The 15,130-nt window shown below is 43.0% G+C and overlaps 1 protein-coding gene across 3 annotated transcripts in view; it reads right to left on the bottom strand.

Annotated features, from left to right (window-relative positions):
• AP2B1 (adaptor related protein complex 2 subunit beta 1) overlaps nucleotides 1-15,130 on the bottom strand; it is a 79,580-nt gene that overhangs the window by 53,218 nt on the left and 11,232 nt on the right. For all 3 annotated transcript variants that reach the window (XM_075771325.1, XM_075771327.1, XM_075771326.1), the window contains exons 6-8: nucleotides 4,000-4,190; nucleotides 1,644-1,865; nucleotides 622-742 (exon numbers count right to left, since the gene is read on the bottom strand). In XM_075771325.1, the coding sequence (XP_075627440.1) occupies nucleotides 622-742; nucleotides 1,644-1,865; nucleotides 4,000-4,190 (534 nt within the window). The remainder of the gene's footprint in view (nucleotides 1-621; nucleotides 743-1,643; nucleotides 1,866-3,999; nucleotides 4,191-15,130) is intronic.

Raw genomic sequence — 15,130 nt, 5'->3', positions numbered from 1 at the left:
AGCACTGACCAGAGGCACTAATCATTTTGCATTAGTGTTAGGCCTTGTGGCACTCAAGAACACTTCAAGAAAAGAATGTGGATTAAAACTATGTCAAATCCAAAATCTACACTGTAAAGCAGTCTCAAATCAGTTTAGCTTTGTGCAATTTCCACTCTGGAAGCAAGTTAAGCAAAGTAAAGGTTATTTTAGCTCTGAAGAGTGCCTGTGCAAGGTTTAGAATTTAACTAATAAACTTGAAATTCACACTTCAGTAATGTTTGGCCTTTCTGAATGCCTCCACAGGCACACCTCTCACTTGAAACAAGCCTCTCATTCCAACCTTAGCACTAGCAGTGACTCATTTGACTCATCAGCTCTCCTCCTGGAAGTGTAATCTGTAAAACAAGATGTACCTAAGGGTCAAGATGCAAGACAAACCATGCTATTCTTATTTAAATTATGGAGGAAACTCCATCACCTCCCGTTAAGTAGCTGCAAAGAGCAACTATACCAGGGACAGTGATGCCTAAAGGCCAGGACAACACTAGCAGTAGTTGCATACATCCTCATGCAAGGACCATGAGAAGGTTTTCCATCCCCAGAACACATGCAGGACACATCAGAACTTGCTCAGCTGACCTGGGCAATGTTTGCTTGGGAAGCCAGGCGGATCATGATGTCTAGTTTCTCCAGTTTGACATAGATGGGGTCGTTGTACTTCACAAAGAACACCTTGATTTCCTGCTTCAGGATTTCAGGCCTAGAGGGAATATAACATTGTTTAACACAAGACTGGTAAAAACAATGAGCTCTATCCTAACCAAAGGTATCTTTTATCAGAAATCTACACAAACATTCACTGAGAACCACAATGGGGTCGCTTTGTGTCCAGGACATGCAAAGGAATATATGAGAATAATGACTTGAAGAAAGTTAGAAGGCTGGAAAAAAAGATCATTTAAATGCAAAATGCAGAATTCAAGTCTCTCTGTGCCTACATCTCTACCTCCTTCATTTGAACTGCTGAGCCAACCACTGCAGACAGTCAGAGGACATCAGTGCTTTCAGTGAAAGAATAACATCCTCATCTCAATGCAAAACCCACCTACAAACTCATTTTCTGCTTTCACTTGCAAGATGCCAGTGCACAGTAACTCTGCCCTGAATACAATCACAAAGTGCTATCCAACCTATCCCACCTTTCCAGCAAGGAACAACAGTATTTAAACATGCACGTGGGAGTAAACTGGGGAAAAAAAGCCCCAACCCGTTGTACATCAGTATGTCACCAGCCTGGTGGTTCTATGCTGAAGAGAACAGCATAGGCACATTGCGTTTCTACGGGTCACTGTGAACTGTACCGTTACACCCTCCTTCCTATTTGCAATCTGATTTATGGTCTAATGAGAGGGCAGTTCTTACTGTTCTTCAAAAGGCAGTGAAGAGAGAGGCAGGTAAAGAACCACTGTATGATACTGGTATCACAAATATGCTGTAAAGAAAATTAATTCAGGCTACCAGAGTCATGAGACACTTTAATCCATCCCTCACGGGATTGACCCTGGATTAAACGAAGTGCTGTGCACATGGAAATATCAGAAGGTCTGAGATAACCAGACGCCCTTTGACAACCCAGGAATAACACCCCCGTGAGCCTTCACCTTTTCTGCACAATCAAGTTGATGTTCCTCAGGGCAACATACTGAACTTCAGGCTCTCCAGACAGCAGGGTTACCAGTGGAGGGGCAAGTTTCTTCAGCAGCATGTTGTAATAGTCAGAGTCCTTGGGAAGGAGTTCCAGGAACTTCATCAAGACCTTCACCGCTGACAGCACCACTGCCGAGTTGGCGTGAGACAGCCGAGGGGTCACCCGTTCACAAATACTGGAAACAGAGGAGTAAGAAAAGGGTTCACATTTATTTCAGAATGGCAAATATTCCAGACCTTATCTGAATTTAGGGGATTTAGCTATAAACAGCTTCCTCAGACACTTCTTTGATTTGGTTTTGTTCACAGAGAACAAGAAAGTCCTGCTTTCCTGAACACAGCAGGAAGCAAACAAGATGACTTCTCTCACAGCTTCAAGTTTCTCTCCTGCCACAGTGAGCTCAGGAACTCTTCCAGCTCTCAGCACTACAGTCCCAACGCATGTTCAGCTACTAGCTTTTTCTGCCTTTGCCTGGTGGTATTCTCTATTTCTGTGATCTCGTCTGTCACTTACAAACACAACTTTAACAAAACAGCTATCAGAAAAACACTTTAGCCCCCATATAATCATTCAGAGGCAATACACACTTCTGGCTTGCTTGGGGAGTTTGCTGCCACTTCAACCATTTATTTCTGCAAAAAAGAGTTCTCTGTTACTCTGAAGATATAGAGAAAGAGTGACCTAAATACCCTCTCAAATCTCAGCTTCACCACTTGCCTCACTAGATCCTATAATCAACAGCATCCTAAACAACCCATCCCAAGCAGAAAGGAAGTTTGAGTTCATATGGTCTTTCTTACAGCAGCTGTCAAGTTTCTTCCCACCCCCTCCTGCATATTGCTAACCCAGAACAATCTTATTCCCATCTGTGACTCAAAGTTTCCTTCCCTGAAAGATCTGCTGGGAGGGAAGCAGCATGGCCGAGTGAAGAGCAGAGGAATCCCTAAGTCAAAGCCAGGGGCAGTCCCCAGCTGCGGCTGCCCAAGGTCACCTGGCTGCTTCACCTCTCTGTGCCTCAGTTTCTCCACACACAGGGGTAATGACACCAGCCTTGCTGTGAAGGAGAACACTATACAAACCCAGGTGCTGTCATTCTACCTGAGATCAGGCAGGATCCGAGAGTTAAACTCCACACAAAAGGAGTAACAGTAGTTACTGCCCATCCAGTTTTATACACCACTCTTCAGAGGAATTACAGATGAGGGACTGGGACATGTTCACAGTTGTTGGAACTAGCGGTCCCTTTCTGACAAAGCTAGGATAATACTGGCCTGACACCCTGGAGATCTCTGCAGGTTTCTAGCACTCATTAATAGCTGTTTCTGGCACAGAAACAGAGCACAAGGGGGAAGGAGGTGGAGAGGAGGAAAAAAAAAAATCAGCAAAACTAATGGCAAGCTTTTTAAAAACAGTGGATTATCTGTTGTGCCTCAAGAGTCACTGAAGAAACCCATCAAATCCAACAAGACCTACCCAGGATTGTGCGTGAGGGCTTGTGCCCTTTCCTCCCCCTCCACCCCTCTCATCTACATGAAATATATCAAGTCTGAGAATTCCTCTGTTCCAAGTAATTTTCCTTGCTAGTTCCTTGTTCTCTTGGGTACAGAATCTGATTTTTTGTTATTCTGGACACAGATGAGGAGGCGGCTTGAAGTCCACAAATTAACCCCTCTACCTAAACCCTAAGTCTTTGTATTTAGGTTTACTCATTGCAGCTAAAGGTAAAAGCACAAGGGTGAATTTGGAGTGATAAGAAAAATAATTTCTTACCTTTATTTTCAGTTCTATCGTATCACAGACTAGTTTTCAGTTGGAAAAAATACTCCGGCCTCAGACCTGCAGTACTTTGGAAGCCCCCAAACCTATAAAGACTTCTTGCTTCTCAAAGTAGCAAAACCAGATTTGAAATCTCTGCTTTAAAACAGAAAATCCTCCAAACAATGCTTCCGGATAGGTCAACCATTGTTATAGGTTTGGTCTTGGGCTTATCACTTCTCAGTAGTGCCAGTTCCCATAAGAACTAGCCTTTTAAATACAAAAAAGTAGAAAAACCCAAAACCCTAATGATAACCAGAGAAAGTGTTTCTGCAAAGGGAAGGGGAAGGTTTCCAGCATCAGTCCAAACCACCAAAAGTTGCCGCCCTTTCAAACCTCTTTTACTTCAAGTCTTATTTGCGATGTTACAGACCTAAACAGAGACCTCTGTAATTTCAAACCCTTGTCAGAGTTACAACACTACCAGAAGCCTGCAAGTGCCCTGCTACCAACTAACTTTAAATAGCCCATGCAAAGAGCAGGAACAAGCATACCTCTGAGCTTCGCGATCATCCTTGGGGTTGTAGTTGGACAGACAGTCCAGGATGAAGATCTGGCCCCACTCCGTGCACTCATTTAAAGCGGTCAGCAGCTTGTTAATGTTCTGAGGGTTCAAATCCAGCAGGTTGCTGTTGGGATGTGATTCACTGATTTCCGACAAGGCAGCCACAGCATTCGCTACCACCTGGGAGAAGAGACAAGATGTGTTCTTTGCTAGCATGCCATCAGTGGCTTGGCAGGGATTAACTTGGGCTTAGCATGGGTTACACATGGGAAACAAAGACGGAGATCCTGGTGCGTGCTATCAGCTGCTCAGCAGCAGCCACCACATCAGTCATCCGAGCCTTCAGGGACCCAGTACAACCTCATTAACAACCTGGAGGGCCCAAAGCTTGACTGTAACCTTGCTCTTTGCCAAAATGTGAAGTCTCTCTTGGGGAAGAAGTAACAGAATAGCATCGCAGCAGGAGGGGGCTGCTGACACACACAGGAAACATGAAAAGCCAGCATGGCTGCAAAGAGCATTTTGCTAGAGAAATTACAACTTGAAAGTATTTTTGGTGACGATAAACAAAAGTTAAAGTTGCCTCTGGACAGAATGGGGGCCTAGGACCAGCACCTCACAAGAGACTTTACTCTGGAGGGAGTTAGAGATGCCATCAGAGAGTGTCCACACGGAACAAGAACATCTCACCTTCCTGCAGACTCCCGACTTCCAGGAGATGCTCAACTGATATAGTGAAGGTCTCAAAACCTCTAATTGCCCATCTCATTCAGGATGGATGCCTGCCTAATTTCCCCTCAGTAGTCCCATGACACACTGCTCAACGTGATCCTAAATGAGAACCACCATCTCCTTGGTAAGAGGAGATGTCAGGTGCCAGCCTTCAGCTCCGTAGCAATTCTGTCAGGTCACCTGGTTTGAAAGCAAACACACAATTTTCCTAACATGGACAACTCCAGCTAAATTTTTAATAACATATATTTCAGTTCCAAATAGTCTCCATAGCAGCCATTTGTCTGCTTTATGGAGTCCCCCTTGTGCAAGCACTCAGCACAACTCATCACCGAAAATATTCTTGCTACACTGAAGACTGTATAAGGTCTTCTCTTTTCTAAGCTTGGATGAAAGGAAGCAGAGATGAGGTTCAGGGTCCAGCTTGACAAGAGTGAGAAGTGGGAGTGCAACACAAATTTATAATTCTTAGTTCCGTACTCAAGTTCAACAGTTATTCTAACAGATGCCATGTGAAGACTTTTAAAATAGAAGAGTTGCAGAATATATAGACAAAAATAGAAAACTTACTGACGAGACAAAAGTCTGATTTTTTTAACTAGAATAGGGATTTAAGCCTGAGTTTGACACACAAATCTGATATACCCTATGAAAAGGCACTTTCAGGTTATTTTGCAATGTATATCATGCCCAGCCCAACTCACAATTCATACCTGCTAAAGTGAAGATTTATAGCATTATTTTCTATGGGATTACGGCAAAGAAACATCTTATCTCTAATCGTCTGATTCTTTGGATGACTAAAGACGCTTTTGATATAGAACACTGAAAACAAGAACAGCGCGACCAGAAAATTCTCTGCATTGTTTCCATCACCGCTTGTCATTAAACCAATATATTCCAAAGTCATTGCACAAGCACAGTAATGTTGATTGTTTTGCATTTCACACCTAGAGGTCAGAGATAGGATTTTGATCCAAGATTTTATGAATTTCATTAGCTGAATGAGCCTTCTGTTACCAAAATCATTAGCAATCAGAACTGCTGTCTTCTTGTACTGTTTTAATGAGTAACTTATTAAGATGTGCTGCTTATTCTTCCCATTATTTAATTTGCCTAATTCCTGAATGGTTAATATGACACAGCATAAAACAGAAGTAAAAATACAGTTTTAATTTCATTATATTTTGCAAGTTTACAAGTAAAGACAAATTCTAAAAGCAACTGACAAGTTCAAAACCATATGAAAAAACACTTATAAAATGAAATGAGGACTTGGAAAAAAAACATTGAAGTAATTAAAGTGACAGAGCCAAAGCATCGCAGAAATGTACCTGTCAGTTGTACTAAGGAATAGGGCTGAGCTTTGGCAAATGCACTCACAGCGCCTTCCTTGCAGTAATTGGGCCATGTGGGTTTCCTAAACCCTGGGGCAAGTATAAGTCAAAGCAGCTGCGCTTAACTTTCTTTCGTTGGGGAATAAGTGAAGTCTATCACTTTGAGTTTGCCACAGGCAAAGGATGCACAGAAATGCTGTTACCATGGGCTGCCTGGTACACAGTAGCTCCAACCCAGAGACCTGACTGTGAACGAGGTCTTGCTTTTAGGATCTTCCTGTACTCTTTTCAGGAACTAGCATGGCAGCATAAATGCAAGCGTCCAAATTAAAGCTGAGGACAGGACACTACATGGCAACCCACTAGATGTCGGATTTCTGTTAAAGGTATCCATGAGAAAGAGCGTCAGATGGCAAGATGCACTCAGGAGTATGGGCTGTGGCCTCCTTGGGTGTTAGAAAAATGGGCTATGAAATGTTCGGTGGCAGCTCAGTTCTGCCAGACGGCCTGGGATATACAATCTCATAGCCTGCAATTACATGTGGTCCTCACCTTCTACCTTAGCAGAACAGGGCTGCTGTCGACTTGGTGACAAGAAGATAAATGAAGCAAAAGGGGATAAGGGAAGGGATGGGGAATATCTTCAAACTTTAAGCAACATTTATTAAAAAAAAAATACTTGCTGGCGATTTGCACTGAACATATTGATATGTTATGGTATGCCAACAAAAATAATTAGCATCTTCAAGGCTTTTTACACAGCCGCAGCACAGTTGAAATGAAAACAGATTTCAGGAACGAGTCCAACATAAACACTGGTTCAAGTAGGCACGCTCACCTCTCCTCATTGGCACTGCCATTGGCTTCATTACGAGACAGGAACATAGAGCAACACAAGCCGGCACTGCATGGTTTCATTCCAGTACACGACTCCTACTTTGCTGACAGTTCTAAGTGATGGCTCAGGCAACATGCAAACAAAGATTGAAGTGTTGTCCACAGTTTGGGATACTAACAGTTACTGCTCAGGTATGGGAAAAGAGTCCATGAAGAACCAGCCAACACCAATTCATGTAGTACATCACCTGGTAACCTAGTATATACTTTGGCAGTCACATAAGTGCCACTGGAAATATTTAGAAAGATGTTTTGGCCAAATAAAATCTACAACATCAAAGCTGAACCTTATGTCTTCAACTTGGTTGATACTTCTCCTTAACAGAGCAACGCAAGATAGTGAAGTCCAACGGCATCGAACAGCAATTAGAAGGTACCAAGTAATAACTGAGTGTGGGTTTTTTTTTTTACTTTGAAAATAAGTAGCAATGATTATGTACTGCTGGGGGACATATCAGAAGTAAAGCTAAAGCTTTACAAGTGGTGTAGGACAGAGTCCTCCACGGAACTGGAAAAGTTTCACAGCCAATGCCATACCTTGGCTGAGGAAAAAGCACCATAAGCTTCTTTAGCAAACAAAGTATTCTCTGCTTTTCACAACATGTAACAAGTTCATTTTGATGAGAAACCAACCAGAAGTTGGATAACTTATTTCACAGATTGGAAGGAGACTAAAAGCAAGAAACTAACATCTAGTATAGATTCTAGTTCTCAAAAATAATGAAAAAAAAACCCAAGGTCAACCCACTAGCCACAAGTATGTGAGCCAAAACAATTAATGAACATGAAAAGCCTTTAAAAGCTTAAACTTATAAGTTAACTCCATGGCAAAATGCCTCACTTGACTCGCAATTAAGAATACAGACTTTAAGCTAACAGCTACCTGGCCAATGAGAATCAGCCTAAAAAAAACACCTAGAAAGTACAAATGTAGAGCAGATTGAAGATTTAATAATAATAGGTCCCTGGCTTGCTGACTTAAATCAGTTCACCCTGGGTACACTTCAACATTACTCAAATGCAGTCACACCGACATCCCGTTAGAGCACAGTTGAGCCAAACGACAATAAACCTGCTTTTTGGCTGGAATTTCCCAACAAATTTAGACTCTCAGAAAAGTGTCATTGGGATGAAGATAACTAAATCTTACAGGTTCTTATTAAAGAAAAAATAAAATCCTGCCCTTAGAACTACATTACAGATTTAACAAGAATCCAACATTTTTAAACCCACCTACAGACAAACCCCCTCTACAGCCAGAGACAGATCTGACCTCGCAGAGAGCTGCAGAGGTAGGAACGCTGATTTGCCAGTTATTCCTTCTGGCAGCTCAAACCTTTAGCTTGGAGCAAATGGTATAAAATACATTAACAAGGAGGAAAGGGGGTGGGTGAAAACCTGAGTGTCTGCCTATCAACCCACACGGAAAAGCTTTGCAGGGGGTGGGGGGACAGGAGGGAAGCTAGGCAGATCTAGAACACCAAACAGTCAAAGCAATCAGATTATTTTGCTAGCATCCCAGGCTAATTGGAAATTAAACCAAGTGTGTAATGGAGTTAATGAAATACAACGTTCTGCTGCTTAAAACAGGAACCTCTGGCTCACCATCCCATTAAAATGAAGAGAAAATGAAGAAAAGGAGGAAAAATTAAGAGGCCCCGAAAAGATGCTGAGGAAAGGCTGCCTTCCCCACATAGCTGGGGGCTCCTACCCTCAAGGGAGCTAGGCACCACATGATGTTTTTGAGAATGGAGAAGTGCTGACATTTTCAAAGAGCACGCTGAGCATGCACGGTCCGTTCGTGTCATTAAGCAGAGACTCCTAGATGGGATATTAGGGGCATCCGCATGGATGGATATTTCACAAGGCCACTCATTTTCACGGCCACCAATGATGCTGTGTGCCTGAAAGGTCCCTAACAAGTACCAACACAGACAAGCTCTCACTCCTGAGCACGTGACCCTTACGTGGTTCAAGTTAATTATATCTTTCATCTACAAGCCTCCCTAGAAATGGTCTATGAACTATTAAAATGGCCCAAGCAGGCAGTCAGAGAGCCTATATGAACCTCTCACACCATTAATGCCTGTAACATGTATGGCTTTAAATTAGAACCCTGGGAGACTAACACATCCCCTGTCTATGAATAGTCTTGGAAAGTAGTAACAGCTCACCTGCTCAGCCTTAATTGTGACAGATTTCCAGGGCTCTGGGTAAGTCATTCATCTTCTACTAATTCCATTGCAGGAGGTTGTACTTTAGCGCCTAAAAGTCTGGAACTGCACTGCTGGATACGTGATCAGTTCCTGACCACGTCTCGAAAATTGCCTGGGTGGGGAAGACCTCCTGCTTGCTTTTTGCAAGAGGGATGAATTTTTCTGGAGGTGGCAACGTAAAGTCAGTCAGTGTTACGCTTCCCACAGTGTGCTTCCCCTAACTGGTTTTTGCCCTTCCCTGCTCCTACTATGCACTGCAGAAAAATGCCACTTTGACATGCTAAAGCACCACTCCTGCTCTCACGTCCTTGCAAAATCAGAATGCGTTCGTTGTAAGACAGGAAACCATACTTTCCCCCAATGGGTGAACCTTTTGTAAAAGGTGGGCAAGAAGCTGTTCAAGGATGGCTCCAACACAAAGGGTTTCTCCTTGGTACTGCTGAGCTCCCCCACTGCAGGAAACCAAGCTGTACAAGAAAGCCACCGAGGGCCTGCAACCCCCTATGCTTCTTCCAGAAAGCACCGTGGTCTGATCCCAGCCTGGATCAGGCACCTATCACACACCAGGGAGGTTTCTTTTGCAGGTTTTTTTTGTAAGGCCCTTTGCAATTTTCCTTGTGGAGGTTCTCACTGGCACCATCCAGTGGCAAATGGCTGTGTTTCATCCAAGCAGCTATTTAGAAGAAAGGCACCAGCTAAGCACCAACAAAAACCTTATGCGGCCCGAGGAAGGAGGGTGCAGAGTTACAAAACATCATAGCCCCAGTGCTTTGTGACAAATAGCACTTGTCAATAGCTAGAAGTGTCTGTTCCGATTGAAAATGTAACATCTAGACACATGTCAGAAAAATTCCCCAGCACTCTGATTGATATTAGAGGTCCTGGAATGATCTATTCGGCAAGACTAACGCTTTGGAAATTAGACACATGCTGGTAGAAGCAATTGGAAGATGACAGGTCTCTGATGGATGAATTTGTCAATTAAGCTTTATAAATGAGGGGTCTGGGAGGACAGACTCTGCAGAGTCATGGAAATTCATTCATTATCATATAAATTTGTTGCATCTCTCTGCCAGACTGCTAGTATTTAAAAGGTAGGGAAAAGCATGGCTGCTATGGAAAGTGCTCAAGACCAGCATCCCTCATCCACAAGCCTACCAAAACAAAAAAGTCAGGTTCCACATAGTCTTGAAATTCCCTCAGACCTGTTTAGGATGACAATCTGGAAAAAAACCTAGCTACTCAGCAAGTCAGTCTCCAGCCTTCCTTGCAGGAGCTCAGCCCAAAGCCTAAACCGGATTTCCGCAGGCAGAGTACGCGGGGTCAGTGGCTAACTAGAAGCCGTCCTGTTGATTACAGATGGCAGCTCTACCTTCTCCCCCAGTTTAAATCTTTGCAGTCTTGACTGCTGCAATATAGACATCCAAGCTGGCTTCTGAAATCCCCGGTAATCTCCCACGTTGCCTCTTTCAAGCATCCCACCATGTACATTAACATAGCTGCTGTTTTACAGAGTCTCCTCTGCAACCTCTACCTATTTAATTTCCAGCTTGCTACTGCTAGCTGTCTGCTTACTTTGCAAAAAGTGTTACTCTCCCTCCTGGGCAGCCTCATGTAAACAGCAGGAATGCCCTACCAGCCCCAAAGGTCTTCATCAGCCCCTAAGCAACAGTCTCATCTACTGTAACGTATCCAACACCACCTACAAACACCATCAGGTATCTCCCAGAAGGAATTATTATCTCCACCTGCAGCACAAAGATTAAAAAAAAACAAACTACACACAGAACCAACACAGACATGGTTGGGGGACTTCAAGATACAGCCTTCATTCTGCAACACCTAGGTTGAAAAGAAGAATAATACTTTACAGCTGGTGAGACAGCCAGGTTATCTTGGAGACAGCCCTGGGCTGACAACACACTGCAGAGGCACAGCCCACAGCTCCCAGCAATATTCAGCTCCATACTAGGATATGAATTTTCAACTCCTTACAACCTGCATGAGCAGGAATCATGAACTCATCCAGCAATGGTGATTCACTCCTCGTACTAGATAAAACATCAGATGCAGAGGGGAAAAAACCCACACAGCTGTGAGAAGTCCAAGTTTCCCTGTGAGGAACAAGTGCTTTCCTGCACCCATGAAGAAGGTGATGTTCCAGCCCCTGTTGTGCAAGAGAAGTCCCACAACATCCCAGACTGCCTCCCACAAAGTCCTTTTGGGACTCAGAGGACCACCAACAGTTTCTCAGCAAGGGACTCATTTCTCAGCTTTATTACACAGCAAGGGATAAAATACCCCCAAAGTACACAGTGGACGACAGCCTAGGAGGCAAAAGCTGCTTCTGTTTCTAAACAGGCTCATTCCTCAGGACATCATCGCAGAAAGACAGACTGCTTGCCAGCTAGTAGGAAAAAGAACAAAATGAAGACCTTCTTCCTCCATATGGTCATCCAGGAAGCCCAAACAAACACGCTGAAGTTCTGGCTGGCAGAGAAGGAACCTACATGGCTTGCAGTCACAGTGGGAGAGACAAGAAAGCACCGAGATCTGTATCAACAGGTTTTTAGTCTAGTCTGTGAACTACAGGGACCCAATACTGCTAGAGGGAATTCTGATTAGATCAAGATGGACCTGGCCACCTCTAGTTCTCAGAGCTCAACAGATTCCCTTCTTAGCACAGGTTATTAAATGCTAAAGGCAAAAAAACTCAGGGACAAAGAGTTTAAATATATTGCATGCACTTGGTGTATTTACTAATCAGCTTGTTATGTTATCTCAGTTTACTCCATATTGATTCACAACAGTGTTTCTCCCAATAAACTGTGATGTGTAGATGGTGTAAAACATGACATATTATTGGACAGCACATAAGCGCTATGTCTATACAACCCACGAAAACACAGGAGCAGAACAGCCACACCTGTGAAAGCTTTGATCCAGCACACCACAGTGATCAAGCAGGACATAAGGAAGATGAAATGCTACAAGAAAGAATTAAAAACCCCACAGCACCTCAAAAAGAATTGGGAGAAGGTGACACCAACCTAATTTAAGCCATGTGGATAACAGGTAGATTGACAAGAAAAATCATTCCATGGGGTTAAGAGTTACCCTAGAAGGTTGAGGATTTAAAATATTTGAAGAAAGAAAGGTTGTTCCACTCAAATATTAAAAGACCAGTAAGGCTTAAGATGGATTTCCTGTTATGTTTTTCTGCTAATATTTACATTCCTGAAGAAAATGAAGAAGTGCTGTGATAAAAGCCAGGAGGGAACTAGTTACAAAATAAGGTGTCTGCCTAGCAATAGCTTTGGTTCTGCTTTAAACTGCTGCCATCTCCTGGTCTTGCTGTGCATCACCAGGGCTCAGCACCTGCAATACTCCAACAACAAGCAGTCATTTGGTCTGATTCACAAATGTCAGAACAAGACAGTATCAGGAAAAAGAAATAAAGTTTGTCCAAGACTCCAGAGAGCCCCTGGCCATCAGTAGGTGTGTAACAGACCTACCTCTCTCACCCCACTATTATCTACTGCTGTTGATGGATGTCAGTGGTGTTCTGCAGTAATCTGCCATCCCACATACAAACAGGAATACACAAAAATCCTGGGATGTTATACTGAAACTGTATTTCGTTAGAACATGAGGATTATGGGAGGAGGTGCTTTGAGTTGCACTATACCAAAGTTACCAGCAAGAAGGGCCCATAGGTGTAAATAAGTCCAGCAGCACGCTGACAGCCTGAAGCAGCCTGGCCCCAGCTTTACATTCATCCATCCAGACCTGGTTCTGCTGAGCTTTACACAAGGAACTGCAGAGCGAAAAAGGGGAAGGGTTTGCCTTAAGACAGCTCTGGGAAGAAACAAGCGTTCTTCCATGGAGAGAAACTCTTCGGCAGGATCCCAAGTGACAGAGAACAGCCACAAGCGCTTTAGGCCTATCTGTAAAATGAGATTAAAGACTCCATCCACAATCAAACTTCTGCAGCATAGCCACCCAGTAACCAAACCATGCCCATGTACGTGTTATTGGCCCATTGCCTGCACAAGGTAAGACATGGCAGCTCACTCAGCTGAAATGCAGTAAGCCACCAACCCATCTGGTAACTTGATATATATATATGAACATATATGCAATTAGAAGTTTTAATTAATTCACCCAGGAGAAACTGCAAAGCTACCAGAGATTTTTCAGAAAAGCTAGTGAACTACCAGTTCTTTAATCACAACTATAGTCAGCTCATCTGGAAGGGTGCAATCCTACCCCTCTTCAAAAGGTCACTGTATTACTGTAGCACCGTATTTGAACGAAGGCCAGATCCTGACAACAAAAAGCCCAGATAAAGGGGAAAAGCACTTCGGCTGTGCACCTACAGCACTTCAACAGGACTTCAAAGTGATGCCCTGAACATCCCCAGTCTCTCTTCACATAATTCTATGATAATAAACTATTAGTCCAAAAATATGTAAATAAGCCCCACCCCAAAACATTTCTGACAAGGTCACCTCCAACTTAGTCAGACATCTTTATGATGAGGGTGATTTGAGCTGATAGAAACATGCCCCCTGATCTCTGCACAATTACAAGGCAATTAGCAGGCCACAGATGGAGTTGTTACTCTACCCAGCTAGAATGGTTAGTGCTTGCTCATGTGCTAAAGGCAGCCAATTACAAAACCCATAATAAAACCCTTCTTGCAGACTATTTTTCAACGGGAGATTTTTAGCTCCTGCTCAAAATCCTCATTTCTCAGAGAGAACAAGTGTGGATTTCCCATCTAAAAAATTCTGCTTCATTACGTGTCTAATGTTGCCTATTTCCACAAGTCATCAAAAGCGGAGCAATACTTATAATAATATAAATATGAATGAGTTTAGATAACAGGTTGTAATGATTGAGATGCACCATTTACAGAGGAATAGGCCATAAGGCTAGATCCATCTGTACCATTCTTTTCAGTCATCTTTCTTTTGATACCAGATACTGATACATGCATTTTATTTAAAAAGAGCTTCCAGGCAGGGCTGCATTCCACCTGATCATCGACAAATACTTTATTAAATATCAGCTTGCATACAAATATAACTTATTTGGTAAACAATTCCGGGTCATCAGGAACCCCCATTGGAATTTCACATGGAGAAAACAGCAATGAGCTGGACGGTTTGACTAGGAAGATGAACCTTAATTAGGGGTGGATAGCTCCTGTACTTTTGAGGGAACGACTGTACCACATAGGCATGAATTTCAAAGCAGAGCAAAGCAATAAACTTAACTAGAAGGAATGTCTGTATCTACTAAAATTGTGACCAGATTAAATATTGTTTTAAGTCAGCAGCTATAAGAGCCCCAAACCTGATAAAATCTCTCCCCATGCACCCTTAAACAGCAAGAATATAATGCCCTGTCTACAGTAAAACCTGGGAAACAGTACACTGAACACCAGCCATGTGATCCTCTCAAAGCCTGCAGATCTGAAAACACACCACAGGCCTCTCCTCTTCATCACTACCACTCCTTCAAATCGCATTCGCCTGCTGTGAATCCTCAGTGTCAGGAAGAGCAGGTGAGTACGACACGAGGCAGGTACTGTGATCCTGTACAGTTTCAGTAGCTGTAGAGCTGCAACCAATTGTGCTGTCCCAGCCCATCTTCATTACCACCAAGGAGCTCATTAGTTGTACTGATGTTTTATTAGGAATCCCTATGCTACTTTTGGTGGTTTATTTAGCAAATGGAGTATACACAGCCCTTTGGTATTTCTCCTCTTCTCTCCATTCATTTAAGTCAGTATTACGTTAATGTGCTTTTGAAATAGATATCGGTATTATTGTAACAGCCAATGGTTCATTTACCAAAACAGTTAGTTCCATAGAGATTAATGAGCAGAAAGGGCAAGCAAAACCTTAATAATTTCTCCTGAAGTACCTCA

The sequence above is a fragment of the Balearica regulorum genome, chromosome 19 (genome assembly GCF_011004875.1).
Source record: "Balearica regulorum gibbericeps isolate bBalReg1 chromosome 19, bBalReg1.pri, whole genome shotgun sequence".
Taxonomy (NCBI): Eukaryota; Metazoa; Chordata; class Aves; order Gruiformes; family Gruidae; genus Balearica; species Balearica regulorum.
The sequence above is the reverse complement of the archived record's forward strand: the minus strand, read 5'-3'. Positions and strand labels throughout refer to the sequence as shown.